The 21,577-nt window shown below is 37.1% G+C and overlaps 2 protein-coding genes across 4 annotated transcripts; one reads left to right on the top strand and one right to left on the bottom strand.

Moving 5' to 3' along the window:
- Positions 1-371: 371 nt before the first annotated feature.
- On the bottom strand, positions 372-2,301 carry LOC120626198 (uncharacterized protein C15orf61). Of its 3 annotated transcripts, none has more exons than XM_039893584.1 (3): positions 1,808-2,301; positions 973-1,037; positions 372-518 (listed from the first exon to the last, which is right to left on the bottom strand). In XM_039893584.1, the coding sequence occupies exons 1-3, from the start codon at positions 1,837-1,839 to the stop codon at positions 391-393; spliced, it is 225 nt and encodes a 74-aa protein (XP_039749518.1). In that variant the 5' UTR covers positions 1,840-2,301; the 3' UTR covers positions 372-390. The 3 variants fall into 3 exon arrangements, with proteins under 3 accessions (XP_039749518.1, XP_039749517.1, XP_039749516.1); XM_039893583.1 differs by having other exon boundaries at positions 973-1,151; positions 1,808-2,300; XM_039893582.1 differs by having other exon boundaries at positions 973-1,156; positions 1,808-2,294.
- A 78-nt stretch (positions 2,302-2,379) lies between these two features.
- Positions 2,380-20,584, top strand: LOC120626197 (exosome complex exonuclease RRP44). Its single transcript, XM_039893580.1, has 15 exons — positions 2,380-2,579; positions 2,980-3,308; positions 4,457-4,653; positions 5,336-5,562; positions 6,262-6,535; positions 9,245-9,415; positions 10,033-10,148; positions 11,016-11,271; positions 13,094-13,218; positions 14,887-15,057; positions 15,831-16,037; positions 17,011-17,231; positions 17,905-18,073; positions 19,288-19,428; positions 20,275-20,584. The coding sequence occupies exons 1-15, from the start codon at positions 2,526-2,528 to the stop codon at positions 20,542-20,544; spliced, it is 2,928 nt and encodes a 975-aa protein (XP_039749514.1). The 5' UTR covers positions 2,380-2,525; the 3' UTR covers positions 20,545-20,584.
- The last annotated feature ends 993 nt before the right edge of the window (positions 20,585-21,577 follow it).

Raw genomic sequence — 21,577 nt, 5'->3', positions numbered from 1 at the left:
ATTAGGTAACTGCTACCTCTTATTTCCTCTTATATTCTTTACAAAAGTTCGTTGGAAGCGCTGTCTTTGGAATCTGGAGAAGTTAGAGATTTTGAACACATAAACACAATTTGTTTGCATACTCGAAAATCACATCTTGATTGCAAGATTTGACAATTCCATACAAATTAGCTAATTATTGGAATATGGCATCCTCTGTGCTACTACTACCATCACCAACCCATCTGCCCAGCGTGGTGACTGTGGGCAAAACCTCCTATTGGGTGAGCCATTTATTCCAGCAGTAAGCTGTAACTAGATTTTGCTAACTTAAAAAGTTACACTACTCTTATAATATTCCAAGGTTGACGTCAAAATAAAATATGCATCAAGAAAAATCCAGTAAATAATTTAATAAATTGATCCCTTATCTTCTGGTAACAGGAAATAAATAGTAACAGGTCCTTTTGAAGTCTGCACAACCTCTGAGTGCCTGATCAATTGTGTAGCTGCAAGTCCATAAAGAAGACAAGGTATACCTAAAAAGGAAATATTTTTCCAATTTTAAGATGACTTTAAAAAATGTTTACCTTAGGTAAATAAGCTAATATAGCTTAAGAGCCTATATAACAATATTACTATATGCAATAAGGTATCTTAAAACAGGGCGAATGCTTTTTTTATGCAAAATGTGCTTTCACATAAAAAAAGTATTCAGCTTAGAAGAGCCTGAGAGAGCACTGTGAAAATAATGTACACAATTTTTTCACAGTGGTAAGTGCTGTCTTAAGTGAGAGGTCTTAAAAGGAGACATTCAGAACTTCTGAATTTTCGCTGGTCTGCCCACTACCATCTTAGTCATCATCACCATCCTGTGAGATTGCAGTGAAGAGCTATCTTAGCCAAGGTATTGGTGGAATAAAAAAACATTAAATAAATGAAGATCATCTACTGCACACCCTGAATGTTATGATTGAAATTAATTATTCTTACCAAAATTAACAACCTTGATCACTCTCATAAATCTATCTGATGCATCCAAGTTCTCTGCTTCTTTTCTGGAACAATGGTATTTGATGTATGGGTAGCATCCAGTTCTTAATATTTGATAGTTTGATCTTCCAACCTTCCAGTTAAAGTTGGACATACCAAATTGATTATCTTTCACACTGCTGTACTACAAACATAATGAGTAATGAATTTGTATCCCCATTATATCAGCAGTTGTCACATCAGCTATAAACAGTAGCAGGGCATAGGTCGATTTGTGACTGTCACACACAATGACTGCTGCCAGAGGTGTTTAAGATGTCAAATAGTGTAGTGGCATAAACTCCAGCCAGATAGATTTCTGATTGTGGATCACAGGTTTAAAGGATTCATTTCCAAGATGGGCTAAAATTTATTTTGGTTTATAATTTCCTGTGAAGTTATCCTCAGTACCAAAGCCACTTTAGGAGCATAACATTCTACCTATTTGCATGTGCACACAAACAGCACTTTAAGCTGTTGGTCTCTGTTATTATAATAAACGCAGTGGTAATCTTTCGAGCTTATTAGAAGTTATTGAAGCTGTATGGATGTCTAAGTTCAAAATCAAAAGGCTTCTGAAGCATACCCAGTGACCAATATGATTATTGATTAAACAGACAGCTGTTCCTGGAATGCAGACTTATAATGATCTGATACAGATTTACATAAAACTGAAGTCTAAGTAAAAGTGGCAGGGTACCTATTTTTAAAAACTCTTAGGCTTCCTATAGCCTTCCTGTTTTCATAGATTTTTGAATATACCCCAAGAGGGCTTAGCCTTATCACCTGGCCTTACCTTAACAAAATAGGAGGTCCAAGGAGGTTCATTACACTGTGACAAATATGATGTTAATACTTCTGCAGATGTTGGTTTAGACGAGAAGCAAACTAAGGAAAGTGTAATGAGGTTTTTTCTCCTGAACAGACTTATATTAATTAACCACATTGTTTTTGGGATTAGCAATTTCATTTGTGCACCTTGATTTAAATAATTCTCAGTAAAAAGTATTCTGTGTCAGTTATTCTTGGCTTCATTTTGTTGCGTAGATAGATAATGCCTGAAGGTTTTTGAATATTCCCATTTACATCTCAGTGGGTCACAAGATTTTCATTAATAATAAAATACCTATATGTAAATACTTATACATTTATCGCTTTTCTTTGACAGAAATTATATAAGCATGCACACACAGTGCTGCCAACTCCCAGAACTATTTATCTATTTTATTTTAGTATCACCATCATTACTTTTCCAAAGTTGCTATTGTATTTTAAATCAACAAGTTAGTACCTAAGTTGTACATCCTGTATTTCTAAGTGTGACGTGTATTGTGGGGGTACACTGGTCTATTTTTACTCTGTGATCTTTCGTATCTTTTGTCTGTGTTGTTATTGTTTACCTCTAAGTTTGATTTATATTACGTCAGTGTTAATATCTTAAACATTGCCTTTTGGAAAAAAACCATCCATGCTCATAAATGAAAATTTAAGTATTTTCATATCCTAATTCTACAATGTGGACAACAAAAACATTTCTTACTAAAACAAAACGCGGCAATGTTTTGAAGGTGAGGTTATGTTGCAATACTTAAACTTACTTTTTATGGGTAATTTGTTCACATCATCAATAAACCTTCAGTCCACTGCTGGACTAAAGGTTCCTCCCAATGGGAGGGTTTGCCCATAATCACCACACTGGGTAGACGGGTTGGGGATTGAAGGAGAAAAAAAATGTAATTATTCACATGGTGTGTATTTCTGTGCCACATTTAATAATGATTGTTGTAGCGGTTGAGCCTAAACATAGGTAACAAACAAGCAAACTTTCACATTCATAATATTTGTATGGATGGATTAGTATAAATTGTTTTGTTAGATGTTACTACAAAATTATGTTGTTGTTATTGAAATTTGAAACAACTTTATTTATTATAAACAACTAAACTAATAATGATTAAATTGTTTCAGATTGTTAGGGAGCATTACTTGCGTGATGACCTGCTTTGTGGTTCAGCAGCGTGTAATGTATGCCCACAAAAAGATGATGATATGGTTCTGGAGTCTAAACCAGAATCTATTTGTGCCCTGTTCGATTACTGTCATTATTTAGTGCTTGACAGTAATGTGGTATTGCACCAGATAGATGTGTTAGAAGAGGATGCTTTGAGAAATGTAATTATTTTACAAACCGTACTAGAAGAAGTGAAACACCAAAACTCAGCTATATTTCAAAGATTACTTGAAATTATTGGAAATAAGAGGAGAAAGTTTTACTCTTTTGTAAACGAACATCATAAGTAAGTATCTTAAAATAATAATACTCAGGCAAATACTTCTTACAAGACAGCATTCTAATTTAACTATGTTTTGTTTGAGTCCTGATGTTGCTTGACGGATACTCAGATGCACAGATTGTCATATTTGACAAACTTGTAATATACCTTACTTTATATTTAAATAAATAAAGACAAACAATTAGGCACAAGTATAACCACTTTTAAGCTCTATTTTTTTTTTGTAAATCTCAGAAACTATATAGTCACTATATTTAACTGCTAACTGCATTTACTAGGTTGTAAGCACAATAAATAGAGCATAGTCATATATCTAATGTGACTTTTAGTTCCTGGGAATATAGCTATCAAATGTTAACTTGAACTACATAGTTTAGCATATATGACAAACAAACAATTCATTGGCAAGACTTCAGCACCTTATGCAACTTCTTTTATAAACTCCAATTAAAATCACTTTACACTTCTACATCTCATGACAGAAAAGAGCTGTACAATCAATATATAAACTTGGATCATACGAATCGCTTCGTGAAAAATTTAAACAAATAGGTATTCTTACAGTAGCTTTGCAATATATTTATAATAATATAGTCTTTGTGAGACAAAATATTACTCTTTATAAACAAAAAGCTGAAATTAACAATCAACTTACCAGGATGTAAATTAGTGATATCTGCATATTGTCTGCGAAAGGTGCAGAACTCCTTTGTGGGGTTGAGTATACGCTTTTACAACATGATCCCTAAGGAAATTCTTAACCTACCAATGCATACATTTAAAAAATGTGTAAAAACGCATCTAGTACAGCGAGGTTACTATACATTTGATGAATTCCACAATGACAAGGTAGATTGGAAGCAGCCAGCCTCGCTCTCATCTCCCGCAAGATAGAAGAAGAAGAAAGCTGTAACAAAGATCTGATACAGATCGTCATCAAGCTACTGTTTACTTCACTACATACAGTGTCAGGATCTAAAAAAAGTCAAGGAAGCAGGGTTTATTGCAATGTATAAATAAATCTCTTTCTTCTTCTCTTTGGATATCATTCTTCTTTCTGTCATATAACTAAATTTGCCTGTATGTGAAATGCATTGAATTACGATGTATGAAGATTCACTTCAGAAAACTTAAACATTTTGTTCTTGCAGAGATACATATGTTGAACGAAATCCTGGTGAAAAGCAGAACGACCGTAATGACAGAGCTATTCGTAAGTCTGCAGAGTGGTATGCCTCACATCTTTCCATTAACAATGTAGCTGGACAGTTCCCACAAATTGTTTTACTGACTGATGATGAGAACAACAGGAAACTTGCTCAAGAAAGGGGCATTGTTTGCTGCACTGGTATGTTTCTTAATATAAATAACTATAAGTCCTGTGACTCTGTTTGAAACAAATATCATGTAGCTGTTTATGTATGATTGCTACAACACAGGAATTGTGGATGAAACTATGGAGAATTATATGATATTAGCATGAAATTTGATACAACATTATAAAATTCAAAATTCATTTATTTCAAATATGCCTAATTTATAAGCAATTTTGAAACGTCAAGTCAGTCTGTTTGTAGTGACTCTACCACCACTGAGAAGAGCCAGCAAGAAACTCAGCAGATTGCTCTTTTCCAACATCATGTTATAGTTTAACAATCTTTAGAACTTTTCTGTGTTGTGAGAGATGAGAGCAGAGTGGCCTGCTTCCAAGCAGCCTTGTTAAGGACATATAACATCCTATTATGTGCTGTGCAGTGATGGCAATACAGTTGTAACCAACCCCTCCCCTTCCCGAGGGTGTTGTATGAAGCAACTGAAGGAAAATAAAGGAAAAAGGGCAACAGCATCCTCTGTGCTAATGCTACCACTGCAATCACCAACTCAACTACCCAGCCTGGTTATTATGGCCAAACAGTCCCATCTTCCAGTCCAGTCACAGTCATCTATTAGTCCTGCATTAGACTGTCACTGGCTTGCAATTACTATCAATTATCATAATTATTAATTATAACATCAAATTAATTTTTCAGTAAAGGATTATATTGAAAATGTAAAAGGCTTTACTGGACTATCTGACAAGCTGTCAAAGAATGTTATACCAGAAAGTTGCTCCAGAGATGCCCTGTATCCAGCACATTTGACGCCAAGTCAGATACATACTGGTATAAGAAATGGGAAGCTATATCAAGGAACTTTCCACGCGTCAAGGGATAACTTCATGGAAGGGACAGCTTCTGTTAGTGGATATGAGAAACCAGTAAGTATTTAACTAGGGTACCCCTACCTATCTGTAAAAGTAGCATCACATTAAATATTAATTTGTTAATATATCGTTATTGGTATTTCTTGATGTCAAATAAAAAAAAAATATTTTAAATCTGGAGAGGGACACCCTAATCGGTATAAATTATACTTTAAGACTTTTTTTTATATCTATGAACCTACCCGAATGTAGTAATGGAAGAAAATACTTTGAAGTTGGCCCTTACATTTGAGCGTTACATGTAGACAAACAAAACACAAAAACTATAAATAGTTTTGGTTTTGTTTTGCATATTTAAAAACCACTGCCTCGTTGGTCCGGTGGTTAGCATGTTACCTTGTTTAGCATGTATTCGTAAACACATGGGCCTGGGTTTGAATCCCGCGTCTGTCTCGGATAGGTTAGGTATTGTGTTGTAAAGAGTTTTCATTACCAACCTGGTGTTGGGAAATTGTGTCTTGGAGAGCATTAAGCCCTCTGTGCCGGTTATAACACTAACTTGTTACTATAATGGTTAAAAATGCCCACAAACCTGTTTTAGAGCAGTATGGTGGGTCAATGCTTTCAAAACGTCTCTCTTAAGAGAGAGGAGGAATGTGCCCAACAGTGGGACTTTAGTAGGTTGCAAACCTACCCTAAAAGAATTTAATCTACTTTTAATTATCATATTAAAAGAAGAGTAACTTCTTTCAGGTTCTTTTACAAGGGCATATAGGTATAAACAGGGCGATAGATGGAGATATAGTGGCTATAGAAATATTGCCAAAAGAAGAATGGAGCCAACCCAGCGACATAGTTCTAGAAGACAAAGCTGATGACCCAGGGGACTTCCTAGAAGATTCCACATTGCTTAAGACCAAGGTTGATACTGCAAGTGATGATATTACGCCGACAGGGAAGGTTGTTGGGATTATTAAGAGAAAGTGGCGACAGTACTGTGGGATATTGTTACCTAGCAAATTTCGGGGTATGTATAATGTTTTTATTGCTTTCTAAATAAGCGAATCACTGTGATCTCATCATCATATTAAACCCTATATGTAATTTTCCTATAGCCCCAACTGGTAAACGAACTTGAGACCTCCTACTTATAATACCACTACGCCATTAGGAGTTTGTAATAAACAATTATTTAAAAGATATCAAAACAATTCCATTTCAATATTACAATGACGATTGACGACCAATTGGCGCAGTGGGCAGGGTGTGTGCTTTCTGAGTCCAAGGCCGTGGGTTCGATTCCCACAACTGGAAAATGTTTGTCTGATGAACATGAATGTTTTTCAGTGTCTGCGTATTTATTTGTATAAGTATTGTAAGTTTTAATGCATATTATTTAGAAAAATATTTAGCAGTCCTCTTAGTACCCATAACACAAACTACGCTTACTTTGGGGCTAGATGGCGATGTGTGTAATGTCGTAGTATATTTATATTTAATGGCACGTGTTATTATTTATAACAGTACTGCATAAAAATAATAATATTGTTGTGATTTAGAATTGAATGGGCAAACATCCAGCCATGCTTGGAAAGTGGCCATTGACGCCTGTCTCGAGCTCTTTAACCTGTAATAATTAAACTAAATTCTTTAATTTTTGTGTTTATTAAAAATAATAGTATCGGCATTATTAACAATACATTTTTATTCATTTACGGCACTATCCTCCCACGTAATATGAGTAGATAATAGTGAGTGGAATGTTTGATAGTTTATAATATTGTGTAGTGTTTACATTCACCAAACTTTTAAATGTGTGAGGTATTTGTACGTGAAAGTGGAGAGTATTTTGTATCTATTGTGATATATCGGCACTTTTTTATATAGGCATTGAGAATAGTGCATTTGCAATGACTAAAGAGTGTGTAAAAAAAACGGTTTTTTAGCGTCCTTTTTGTTAACTATTACAAACTATTTATTTAAAATAATAAGCCAATTTTAGTAAATTTTTCCAATTATGAATCAGTAAAAGTTTCCACTATGACACCCTTTAATTCATATAAGAATATAGTTAACCCTCCAGCAAACTTTATTAATCCAATATAATTATTGATTACTTACTTAAAAATACAAATAAATGCAAGTAAAAATAGTGACTTTATTTCTAAAATTTGCACGTTGTTGACATAAACGCGCCAACCATATTTCAAAAAGACTGCGTCAATTATATACACTTGTTTTGTTTTGGCTATGTTTCATCAAATCTCCTAAAATCCGAACTGATTTAAATCTCTATTTTTGTTGTATTAGACACATCACATGTAATTATTATTTAAATATTCATATTAAAATTTTATAAGGATCTCATTCATCGCTTTTTAGGATTTTTTTTTTTAAATTATGTATAAGCAATTACAAAATAATCTAGTATTGCACCTTTTAGGATTAAATTAAAGTTAAATCTAATCGAAGGTCTAAATTGCTCTTGGCAAATAAAAACAGGATTAAGGAATTAACGACCAGTACCCGAACTGTTTTGCGAACACTATAAATAACAACAGTAACAGTAAGCGCAGTGCAGTGCAGTCTTATAGGGTGTGGTCCCAGGTTCGAATCCCGACAGGGGCTATTTGGGAATATATCATTTCCGGATTTTCTCTGGACTGGTGAGGTGGGAGGATTCGGCCTTTGCTAGTTACCACCCAAACGAAACACGGAAATTCGCCTAGAGCTATGTATCCAAAAACATTTTTTTTTTCATTCTAATTTATTTACATTTATTATTCTTAATATTTTTTTGTTTAATACTTATTTTAGTTTTTATTTTTTTATAATGTGACCGGAGATAACAACGTTAATGCCGTATACACCTATAATTGATTATTGTAATGGCACTAGACAGGATTTGTAATTCTAACAAATATATTGTTTTTTTTTATGAATTACAATTAATTGCTGGTGCGTCTTGTGAATAAATAAATAAATAATTTTTAAAGCTAAGAACTATATTATTTTGTTTTAAAACTGCATACAGTTTCATCGACAGATAATTGATTAAGGTGAAAACTATTTTTTTTTTTACCGCGATGGGACAACTCAAATGAAAATAGCGTTCACTAGTAAATCCGTACGTAAGATAAATCAGTAATTTATTTTTCAGTAGTAGTATTTTTCAGACTACAAAAGCTTCTAACGCCATGCTCATTGTACCGCTAGGCGGCATTGCTATGTTTCGGTGTCAAGGGCGTCGCTGGTGTAACTACAGGCATATGAGACTAACACCTGCGCCTCATTTTGATGGACACAGGGCTGCTTTTTTAGGACGTTTACCTTGCGTGCCTTGCGATATGTTGTTCTGTTTATTGTCGATGTTTTTCCACTTACTAACCGATGGGCCATCCGCTTTGTCCGCCAAATATGACAATTAATATATATTTTTTAATTTATTTAATTATCCTTGACGGCCGACTGGCGCAGTGGGCAGCGACCCTGCTTTCTGAGTCCAAGGCCGTGGGTTCGATTCCCACAACTGGAAAATGCTTGTGTGATGAGCATTAAGTGTTTTTCAGTGTCTGGGTGTTTATATGTATTTTCTAAGTATTTATGTATATATAATTCATAAAAATATTCATCAGTCATCTTTGTACCCATAACACAAGCTACGCTTACTTTGGGGCTAGATGGCTATTGTCGTAGTATATTTATTTATTTATTTATTTATTATTATCTATAACAGGTGCAACACGCCATTTATTCGTACCAGCGGAAAAGCGTATACCAAGAGTGCGTATCGAAACACGTCAGAGTGACTTACTCGTGTCCCAACGGATCTTAGTTGCTTTGGACTCATGGCCTAGGAACAGCCGCTACCCTTTGGGTCACTTCGTGAGATCATTGGGGAGTATTGGTGAGTATTTTTCAGAATTATCTAGCTTGACGGCATGTCAAAATACTAGTTTTCGCCACGATCATTGGGGAGTATTGGTGAGTATTTTTCAGAATTATCTAGCTTGACGACATGTCAGAATACTAGTTTTGGCCACCACACCCCCACCCCCCCCCTGTTTCTTTACCCGTGGGTGTCGTGAAGGCCACTAAAAGGGTATATAACGGAGACAGGGCAGCAGCGGCGTCCTCTGTGCCACTACCACCTACTGCGATTACCAATCTGTCTGCCCAGCGTGGTGGTTATTGGCAACCTTTTTTAGTCGCGTGGCGTAGGTACTATGCGCGTGTCGGTCTTTTATCTTCAATAGGGTGGTCATAAGTAAACACTTAGAATGTTTTGAATTAGTTTGTAGGAAAAAGAATATGCTTCTTTTGGTTAAATATTTTTACAGGGTGATTCCCTATGAAATATACTTACGCAACATTCAACATTATTCCGTAATTTCAGTTACTATGAATAATATACGTTTTGAATAAATGAAAAATAAATAGAAAAATTCTATTTATTTTCTCTTTGGCCATATTTTTTGTATGGGTTTGAAAAATGGGCATGAATCTGTTATTGCTGTCTTACAGGTAACAAGAATGCGGAAAACGAAGTTATATTACTGGAGCACGATGTTCCACACGCGCGTTTCAGCGAAGCTGTGCTTGCGTGTTTACCTGCTAACGATTGGACTATACCCGAAGAGGTAATTATTTGTTTTCGGAAAATTTCCCTGACCGATTTCGGCCACGGTGATGAATCTCCTAAGAGATTATCCAACTACGCGGGAGAAGTTATAGTGTACAAGTGTTCGCAAAGACAGATGTAATTTCCCTTATATACTATTCCCTTACTCTGATAATCTAGGCCCATAGGGACAGCAGCATTGACACTACTGCAAAGAGATGCGCAGGCGCAGAGTACCTACCTGAAGGGTAGTAACAGACACCGGGTTACAGCGCAAAAGGTCGTCAGGAGTTTAGCCAGCAGGGATACCATAGGCAGGAGACAAAAAATTATATCCCCTCACAAGGGATATAAGTCACTAAAAATGCCCTTCAGTAATTAGGAATGTAGTTTAAAAATGACAAAAAAGTATTACACTGTTACATTTTTTTTTATTCGAATGCTCTGAGTCTCGTTCACAACAATACGTATCACCTTATACGTACACAAAATTTCTTGTGTCTTGTTACTAAGATTTCTTTTATCTTATCAACCCATACCGGAAATCCGAGTGGTCTCCTCCCACAATGAAAATGGGGTTAAGGCCGTAGTCCACCACGCTTGCCCAGTGCGGATTGGTGGAATTCACTTCATACACCTTCATAAACCAGCAGGTTTCCTCACGATGTTTTCCTTCACCGTTGAAGCAAGTGATATTTTAATTGCTTAAAATGCACATAACTTGAAAAGTTAGAGGTGCGTGCTGTGTTCGAACTCGGCCCCACGTAAGAGAAGTCGAAGTCCTACCCACTGGGATATCACCCAGACTTCTTTGGTACAATATATTTGAATCGATTTTGTCAGGATAGTGACGAAATTTGCAACATTCATCCATACATTGTTATAGGAGATAAAAAAACGGGTAGACCTACGTTCAGTATGCGTCTGCTCAGTCGATCCTCCTGGCTGCACCGATATCGATGACGCTTTGCACGCGCGACCTCTATTGACGAAGACTACGGACGGCCTCAAACAGTATGACGTAGGAGTGCATATCGCTGACGTCACTTATTTTGTCAGACCAAATACTGCCTTGGATAAGGAGGCCGCTTCAAGATCGACGACCGTCTATTTAGTCGACAGGAGAATTGATATGGTTCCAGGTAAGTATTTTTTTTATTAAGTTTTCAGATGAAAAAACATAACTGGTGAGAACCGATTCTTTCGAAGATATACTCAGATTAATTTATTTTATTTTATTGAGTCACTTTATTGCACAACAAAAAAAAAGAAACGGTTAACAAAATTCGGACTTAATGCTAAAGCATTTTCTACCAAAAAGTTTTAGGAAGTAAATAAAAAAACGAAATATATGTATATAATATATAAATATATATGTATATATAATACATGTAATATATATAAATATATATATAATATAAATAAAAAAAATGTTTTTGAATCTCGTGTATATTAACACTTCTTTTTTGTCCACTGCACGTAGGTCTTTTGTACGTATATGCGCCTAAGTATTATTATGTTATTTATGTACTTATTTGTCTATGCGTGGTTTATTTATCTATAAGTATTTGTTTTATTTAACCTTTATCTACTTACAGTAATAATTATCAACCTGTCTACTTTACCCGAGGTTAAACTAGAAGAAAATTCCTCCAGGCAATATATTTCGCCTATGTATTTGAATTCTTTTCATTTTTATGTTATTTTGCAGATAAGTAAATAGATGGTAACACTTTATTGCACACATACAGCGACATAATTGCACAAACATAGGTATGCAAAGGTAGTCTTACCGTCGATGCCGAAATTAGTATATGCCTTTTACATCGGTAGGAGAGCCGTAGCATAATTGGAGAAAGCGCTCAGGCCGCGATTGCCAGAGAGTCGCAGGTTAAAGTCCTGTCTGTTTCGAATTTTTTTATATGCTTTTTAAATTAAAAAATTATTATATTTATATTCGTAGTTACTTATTTCTGTTGAGTTACAAACTTACAAGTATTGTTTTATATATATATGTGTATATATATATATATATATATATATATATAATGTATATTTATTTTAGTATGCACCACGTACCTATTTTCTGTATTTATTTTCGTCGCCATCGGTTGCCTGGAAGAAATTAAGCGATGAGGCCGATAAATTGTATACGTTGTTTTGTTATACTGTTCATTTTTTAATGTATTTTGTATCGTGCAATAAAAGTATATTTATTCACTCAATCACTACAAGTTAGCCCTTGACTGCAATCTCACCTGATCTTAAGATATTATTTGGTAAGAAGTTATTTTTTTAGAAGTTATTATTATTGCGAAGATACCATAGCAAAACGGTTCCCCTTCTACCCACCTGTTCAAAGAGAATTGATAGATGCCCAATTCCTATTATAAAAAGTAGTTTTGCACGTAAGCACTATAATTTCCTTGCACCCTGCCTATACAACCTTTTAAAAAAAGGTACCTTAAAAGACATGACCAATAGAGAAATTAAGACATATATTAAATCTTGGCTAAAAGATTACGATTATGAGGGTACAGAGAAAATATTTCATAAGAATATCTAATTTAAATAAAACAAATTACAAATTAAACACAAACACACACGCACACACACGCATATAAACACGCACACACACACGCATACAAACACGCACACACACACGCATACAAACACGCGCACACTCACAAACATATCAAATGTACCTAAGCACCCGCCTCAAAAATTTACATAATTCTCTTTTTTTTTTTTTTTTTTCATTTTTTTTTCCTCTCTTTCCTTTATATAATTTTCCCTGTAAAATTGTCAAGCGTTTGTTAATAAGACCATAGATATAGGGAAGACACTGTCTCCTGTAACACAGTTTTAACTACCGCAGGAGACAGGGCTTCACACTCATGAAATGTATACGTTTACTTTGATAAAATAAAGATATTATTATTATTATTATTATTTTGTTTCCAGATCTGCTCAGTTCAAATCTGTGTTCATTACGCGGTGGCGAAGAGCGTCTGGCGTTTTCATGTATGTGGGTGATCGACGAAAACGCAAACGTTTTGTCTACAAAGTTCCACAAGAGCGTCATAAAGGTAAAGCGGGTTTCATGATGTTATATTGTACCATGTCTTAAGAAATCCTTAGGAGTATAGTAGAGTTTTTTTGTGACAGAGCTCGTCCGGGTAAGCACTGCCGCCATACTTATCTGTTGCGCAAAGCAGCATGAAGTGTTCCGGTCTGAAGATCGTGGTTGCCGGTGTCAATATAGGCACATAACGCCTAAGGCCTCGTTCACATCACCATCATCTTCAACCGATTGAAGTCCACTGCTGGACATAGGTCTTTTGTAGGGAGTTCCAAAATCCACGGTCCGAGCTATGTGCCCATTTCCACTTCAGCTCCGCAACTCGCTGAGCGAAAAATATGTCGGTAACTCTGGTTCTTCTACGGATCTCCTCATTTCTCGTATCACGTAGAGATACTCCCAACATTACTCTCTCCATCGCCCGCTCAGTGATTCTGAGCTTTCTTATGAGGTCCATAATAAGTGACCACGTTTCGAATCCGTAATCACTGGCAACATATAGAACATCCGATTTTACAGGATCCACTGATCCGTCGCTACTGGTGGTAATATTCACACAGCTTTTACAGGACCGATTTTAGCAGATCCGGTCGTACTGGATTTTCGTTCTTCAGTGTATAGTCTACTTTCTACGGGGATGGACGTTCTAAATGGCGGCTGTGCAGAGGACACCGCACCCCGCGCACCCCCGTGCCAAGCCTCGCGCGGTTTCGATCCAATAAAACGGATCAGTATTTTTGTTGTTACTGGATCCGGAATACTATAAATAAATAAATAATAAATAAATATACTACGACAATACACACATCGCCATCTAGCTCCAAAGTAAGCGTAGCTTGTGTTATTTGTACTAAGATAGCTGTTGAATATTTTTCAGATAAACACCCAGACTCTGGAAGAAAATCATGTTCATCACACAAACATTTTCCAGTTGTGGGAATCGAACCCACGGCCTAGGACTCAGAAAGCAGGGTCGCTGCCCACTGCGCCAGTCAGTCACACAGGCATGTGTGTGAACTGGCAACATAACATATACGTTAAGACGGACCTGTAAAACGGATTGCTGCTTTTTTGTCGGATCGGTATTTTTTACTGGATCCGGAATACTGTATTCTGTGTGAACTCGCTCAAACAACTACATACGCTAGAAACATAATATACGTTTAAACTGTATGTAAATTAAATAAAAATAATCTTAATTTTAATTTTAATTATAATCTTAATTATAATTACTAATCAATCTGTTATAATAGCTTTATTCATATTTACATTATTATTTATAATAATCTTCTTTAGTTAAATACTTATTTAAGTTTTTTTTTTAAATTGCAACCGGTAATAGCAACGATAATGCTGTATACACCTATAATTGATTATTGTAGACAGGATTTGTAATTCTAAAACTTTATTTTTTTATGAATGTAGTTACAATTCATTGCTGGTGTGTCTTATGAATAAATAAATAATTAATAAACGGACGTTCTATGTGAACGCGCCCTAACGCGTCCTTACACCTTAGGACTTTGGACACAGGCGCCAATTTGTAGGATGTGTTATTTTCCATACCCTGCGTAGTGTTTATCTGTTTATAAGATGTAGTTTTCCACTTAACATCAGGTGTGCGATATACTTGGCCCTTAAAATGCTGTTATAAAAAAAAAGTTGATACTTCCAGTCACACGCAGCGATGACTTACGGGGAGGCGCAAATGGCGATAGACGAGAAATCCCGAAACGACGAAATCGCTTCCTCATTGCGTATACTGAATGCGCTCGCGAAGAAAATGAAGCAAAAGAGACTCGACAACGGCGCTTTACTTCTCGCCTCGCCCGAAATACGGTTTCAAGTAAGCAGTTTAGTAGATTCGCTTCACTGAATTATGTCTTCGGTCTTGGTTAGTTACCCTACCGACAAAGACGTGCGGCGCTAAGCGGCTTGTCGTTCCGGTAGATATGGCTAGTGCACTTCATACATGTACAAAAGCACTGCCTACTCTAAAACTTATATATAACTAGTATAAGTCATACCCTGGTAAGAAACTCAGTGCACGCCACTGGATATCGGGAAGAAACCGATTAGGCCTAACCCCCTAGGGTTTTTGGACCATCACGGAGCCTCCAAAATATGTGTCAAGGGGGTTTTAGTGGGTAAGAATCCCACATAACCCCATCTTCCCTGAGGACTTTATAATTTTTGACTTTGACTTTGACTTTTAAGGGGAGAAATCTTCAAAGATACCCTCTTTGAAGATTGATCCCCTTAAAAAAAAGAATAAAAAGGGGTATGGGTTTAATATAACTGCCATACCCCTTTTTGAATTTTTATTTGATGTTGATGTAGTATATAAATTATAAAAAGCAGATTATATAAAATTATAAAAATCTCAGTAAGAGTTATAATATCTTAAGGATAGGCTTTTTAAGAGTTATAGAGTTATATATTATATTAATCAAGTACGAGTTAAAAAATGTATTTTATAACTCGTACTTGATTAATATAATTAATTTTTATCATCCGCATACCCTGCATAACATCTGTCTACGCCACTGTTATTCAGTAATAATATGTCTAAAAATACTACCGGCTTATACAATCTTATTTCTTTATATTCTTTTCCAGGTGGACTCGGAAACGCACGATCCCATAGAAGTGCAAGCGAAGAAAATTGTTGACACAAACTCTATGGTGGAAGAGTTCATGTTGCTAGCCAATGTTAGCGTGGCGCGACACCTTGCGACCGATTACCCGCGGTGCGCACTACTGCGTCGACACCCGGCGCCGCCTCCCGCTAATTTCCATACATTCCTCAAGGCCGCTAGACAACAGGTAATAGATGGGTCTTTCATGTACAGGAAATACGGTGATGCAATCGACCGTAGCAATAAAAAGATCTTCTTCCGAGCTGTAGCCTTAGTACACGATTTGCTCGCTCGCAATCGAAAAACCTTTTCCGAGTATGGATATACTTTAACATGGATCTTATGTACATTGTATTAAAGCTTAAATATCCCTAAAATTCTTTGGTTCATATGCCTGCAATTTCTTTGGAAAAGTAAAGCAAAAATCAGAAGTACAGGATTTCCGACTCTATATGGAGTCAACTTAGGTCCGTCTTACACCGACGATACCGAGCGAAAATGACTCTTCGTTTGCGAGCGTGCAAATCTTGTTCAAAAAATTCATTTATTTCAAGTAGGCCTAATATAAGCACTTCTGAAACGTCAAGTCTGTCTGTTTGTAGTGACTACCACCGGTTCGGAAGGCAGATTCTACCGAGAAGAAGCCGGCAAGAAACTCCACTTGTATTAAGCTAATGGTCTGATTCCGATCTGGTGTTGTCCTCGGGGACCGATGTCCAATAATTCATTTTGGAAGTTACATATACAACGTGATAATTAATATAAATATTTTTACAGGGTGATTATGAAATATACTTATGCATTCTTCAACATTATTTCGTAATTCGGTTACACGTTGTATATGGGACTCATATATGAAAACTTCGATTCGAACTGTAGGATTAAAAATACCATTACCACTGCACGCGTATCGGGCGAATTGGCGGACTCCACGCGCCTTTGAGAACATTACGGGGCAATCAAGCATGCAGGTTTCCTCACGATGTTTTAAAGTACCCGTCGAAGCAAGTTATATTTTAATTAATTAAAACGCTCATAACTTAGCAAAGTTAGAGGTGTGCGCTGGGATTCGAACTCGCATCGGCACCCCGAAAGCGGTAGGTCCTAACAATTAGACTATCACCGCATTCCAGTAATCAGTGATAAATGACGTTTTGCAGGGTTTCGAATTAGATGTTTCAACGAACAAAGCCTTCTCAAAATCCCTGGACGCGGCTGTGATACCCGGTCGGCCATTTTTCAACACGTTGCTGCGTATAATGGCGACGCGGTGCATGCAGCAAGCAGTTTACTTCTCAAGCGGCACTAAGACCCCAGACGAGTTCTACCACTACGGGCTTGCGTGCCCCATTTACACGCACTTCACGTCACCTATACGAAGGTTAGATACGGATTTTTTCTTTCTAAGGCAGACAGACAGTCTTTCGGACGAAAGACTGTCTGTCTGCCTGTCCAGTTCTGTTATGTTCTGTTTCGCTCCGTTCAGCTCTGTTCTGTTCTTTCTCTCTTTCTTTCGTGTGAGTATGTATGTAATGAGTGTGAGTGTGTTTGTGTATGCGGGAGTATAGAATACGCCTGCCCGGTTCTGTTCTCTTCTGTTTCGTTCCGTTCAGTTCTGTTCTGTTCTTTCTCTCTTTCTTTCTTTCTCTCTTTCTTTCTTTCTCTCTTTCTTTATTTCTCTCTTTCTTTCTTTCTCTCTTTCCTTCGTCTGAGTATGTATGTAATGAGTGTGCGTTGTTATGCGTGAGTAAAGAATACAAATAATTGATATGCTTCAAATAATTATACAATACGCTTTAAAATGGTTTTCCACGTCTTCATAACTAAGAGATGAAAGGTACTCAATAATATTTTTTTCCAGGTTTGTACGTTAAAAAAATTAATAATGAATAAAAAAAATTATAAAACAGCCCTTAAGGCTGTATTATAATTTTTCGGAGTTTCTTGTTAATTAAATTATACAGATAACTAGATTGCTATTGGAATTGATTAACGGAAAATTCAGTCCTGGCAGGATGTTTTTTAACTACAATATCTTTGTCTGTTATCATCAGATACGCGGACGTCATAGTGCACCGGCTGTTGGCCGCGTGTATAGGAGCAGACGTGACGCACCCGTCGCTGCTAGACACCAAACACGCGGAGGCGTTGTGCGATAACCTTAACTACAGACATCGACAGGCGCAGTACGCCGGTCGCGCGTCCGTCGCCCTCAATACACACGTAAGTTGGAAGTTAAAACTTCTGTAGGGTCTTACTAACACATATAATAACAACAATACAATAACAATATATAAACATAATACTTAAATTATAATAATAATTATTCTAAATACTTTACAGACATATATAACTAAACATCTCATTAAATTAAACCAATAATAATTTGAACACAAAAACATTCACACATACTTACTTACATATCAACATTCACGAACTTACATTTACGGACGTACAGTACGATTAAAACGTAAATGCGCCCCTGAAGTTTGCGCACGACGTTGCGCACCACACACATTTTGGGTGTCCGGTGTAGTGGGGAGGGTAAAAGCTAGTGGCGTGCACAGGGTTTTTGACCAGGGTATGCATAAAGAAGGAAGGTGCCATAAAATGGAAGAATCCTTCGCATTTATGAGTCATACAAACATTTTAGGGTATGCAATGCTTTTGCGCTTGTATGAAGTGCACGCCACTGGTAACAGCTCACGTCTGCTAACTTCACGCAGACGCATTTAAGTTAGAATCGTACTGTACCTACCGGTGTAATGCAACCTTAGTCCATATCGATCTAGCAGTTGAAACGCACAAACTCCCGACTGGTTTTATGACGTCGTTGTTCGCTTGTAGGTAGTCGTGCACCAGTCGTGTCGCTTAATGTTAAACCAACATTCACGATCTTACATTTACGATCGTACCTGCCGGTGTAATGCAACCATAGTCCATACCGATCTCGCAGTTGAAACGCACAAACTCCGGACTGGTTTTATGACGTCGTTCTTCGCTTGGAGGTAGTCGTGCACCAGTCGTGTCGCTCAATGTTAAACCAACATTCACGATCTTACATTTACGATCGTACCTATCGGTGTAATGCAACCATAGTCCATACCGATCTCGCAGTTAAAACGCACAAACTCCCGACTGGTTTTATGACGTCGATCGCTTGTAGGTACTCGTGCACCAGTCGTGTCGCTCAATGTTAAACCAACATTCACGATCTTACATTTACGATCGTACCTACCGGTGTAATGCAACAATATTCGATACCGATCTCGCAGTTGAAACGCACAAACTCCCGCCTTGTTTTATGACGTCGTCGTTCGCTTGTAGGTGGTCGTACACCAGTCGTGTCGCTTGTAGGTGGTCGTACACTAGTCGTGTCGCTCAATGTTAAACCAACATTCACGATCTTATTAGTATTTCTATTTTTGTTGTTTTAGATCTTATTCAAGAACCGCGAAGAGATCGAAGCCGCGGTGGTATTGGCGGTGAAACGGAACGCGCTGCAAGTTTTAATACCAAAGTACGGGCTCGAAGGACCGCTCTATTTGCCGTCGGATAAATTCGTTTACAACGAAGAGGTAAGTTTAAACTGTACGCAACATATCGTGGAACACTGAATTGTTGTTTAGTGCCGCAAACACACTCTCTTAATGCAGTCTTTATAGCGTAGTCGCGTTCTACGCACGATTATCTTTGCGTGCTACTGCGACGAGAAGGATCTGCTGAGGTAAACGATATATGTCACTTTCGTTATACCGAGCGTAGTGGCGTGCAAAGAGGGTATTCAGATGATATAAAATGAAGAAAATCTCCAGTAAGAAAATCTCTCTATCCATAAACTTAAGGATAGGCATTGTAAGAGTTATAAAAAGCCTACTTTTAAGTATTTATGACTCGTACTGGACATTTTTGTTTATTTTATATAATCTGCATACCCTCTATGCACGCCACTGACCGAGCGGGTATAGCGAGCGAAATATATGTAAACGATCAGATCACGGTCTTGCGTGAGTCATCCAATATTCTTATGGAATATTTCCTGTCTTTAAGACAGTCAATATGTGTGTCAGTATGTTATTGCGTTACAAGCAATCGCAATAATATACGACGTTGATTTTGGGCTGAAACCGTGAAATAAAGCGTTATGCGTGAAGGAATGTTGAGCCGTCGACTTCGCTGGCGCAGTTGTCAGCGCGTTGGTCTTATAAGAGGCAGGTCACCGTTCGATCCCCGGCACAGACAATTCTGAACAGACAGATTCTGACAGATTTCCTGGTTTGGTCTAGTTCAGATTGGTGGACAAGTCCATATATTTAAAACTAGGTAATAAAATTTGTGTGTGAACCTTATTTTGTAATAAGCAGCATCTTAATTACTACACCTTCCATGATAAAACAAAAGTTATGATCAATTTTATTTCGCAGGAACACGTGCAAATATGCGGTGACACAGTGCTAAAAACGTTTGACGAACTGACAGTGAGACTTACTCTCGACAGTTCGAACTTGCAACACAGAAAGCTCGTTTTCCAACTGGTGACACCGTACATACCCGGCGTTAGCTACGTGAAAGAAGACGCCGCGGATAAAAAAGAGGAGGTGGAAGTCGTGGATATCACTGGGAGTTCCAAAGGGGAGAAGAAGAGAAAAGATACGATAGACACCAAGAGTAAAAAGAAGAAATCTAAAAAATAGGACATATTGTGTTTGTAAATAAATGTTTTCTGCGTTTAAATTTGAAATTTTCATTTAAACTTTAAAATTAAATATAATCATCATAATCACATAAACTCACTTCCGGCCCTCTACTGGGCACGGTTCTTCTCCCGCAATGAGAAAGGGTTAAGACCGTAGTCCACCACTGGCCCAGTGCGGATTGAATGACTCTACACACCTATGAGAACATTATGTAGAACTCTCAGTCATGCAGGTTTCCTCACGATGTTTTACTTCAGTGTTGAAGCAAGTGATATTTTAATCACTTAAAACGCAAATAACTTAAAAAGGTTAGAGGTGCGTGCTGTGATTCGAACACGGCCCCATGAAAGTTAAGTCGAGCTCCCACCCACTGGGCTATCATCGCTTCTAACTAAGAAGCGTTCATAAACCCTTTTTTTTCAATAGGATCTGTCTATACTAAATAAATAAATAAATAAATATACTACGACAATACACACATCGCTATCTAGCCCCAAAGTAAGCGTAGCTTGTGTTATGGGTACTACGATAGCTGTTGAATATTTGTATGAATATAATACACATAAATACTTATAATATACAGATAAACACCCAGACACTGAGAAACAATCATGCTCATCACACAAACATTTTCCAGTTGTGGGAATCGAACCCACGGCCTAGGACTTAGAAAGCAGGGTCGCTGCCAAGCTGCCTACTGCGCCAGTCGGCCGTCGAATAATACTAAAACTAATATTATAAATTTGGAAGTAACTGTTTGTCTGATACCTCTTTTCACCTAAACCACTGACCAGATTACCTTAAAATTTGGCAGAATAACATCGCCGTGGCTAGTTACCACCCTACCGACAAAGACGTGCCGCTAAGCGATTTAGTGTTTCGGTGCGATGACACATAGAAACCGATTCGGGGTATGAATACTATGCTCCCTAACAGGTTAGCCCGCTTCCATCTTAGACTGTATCATCACTTACCACCAGGTGAGATTGCAGTCAAGGGCTAACTTGTAGTGGAATAAAAAAAAATGTTG

Source organism: Pararge aegeria, chromosome 9 (genome assembly GCF_905163445.1).
Source record: "Pararge aegeria chromosome 9, ilParAegt1.1, whole genome shotgun sequence".
Taxonomy (NCBI): Eukaryota; Metazoa; Arthropoda; class Insecta; order Lepidoptera; family Nymphalidae; genus Pararge; species Pararge aegeria.
The sequence above is the reverse complement of the archived record's forward strand: the minus strand, read 5'-3'. Positions and strand labels throughout refer to the sequence as shown.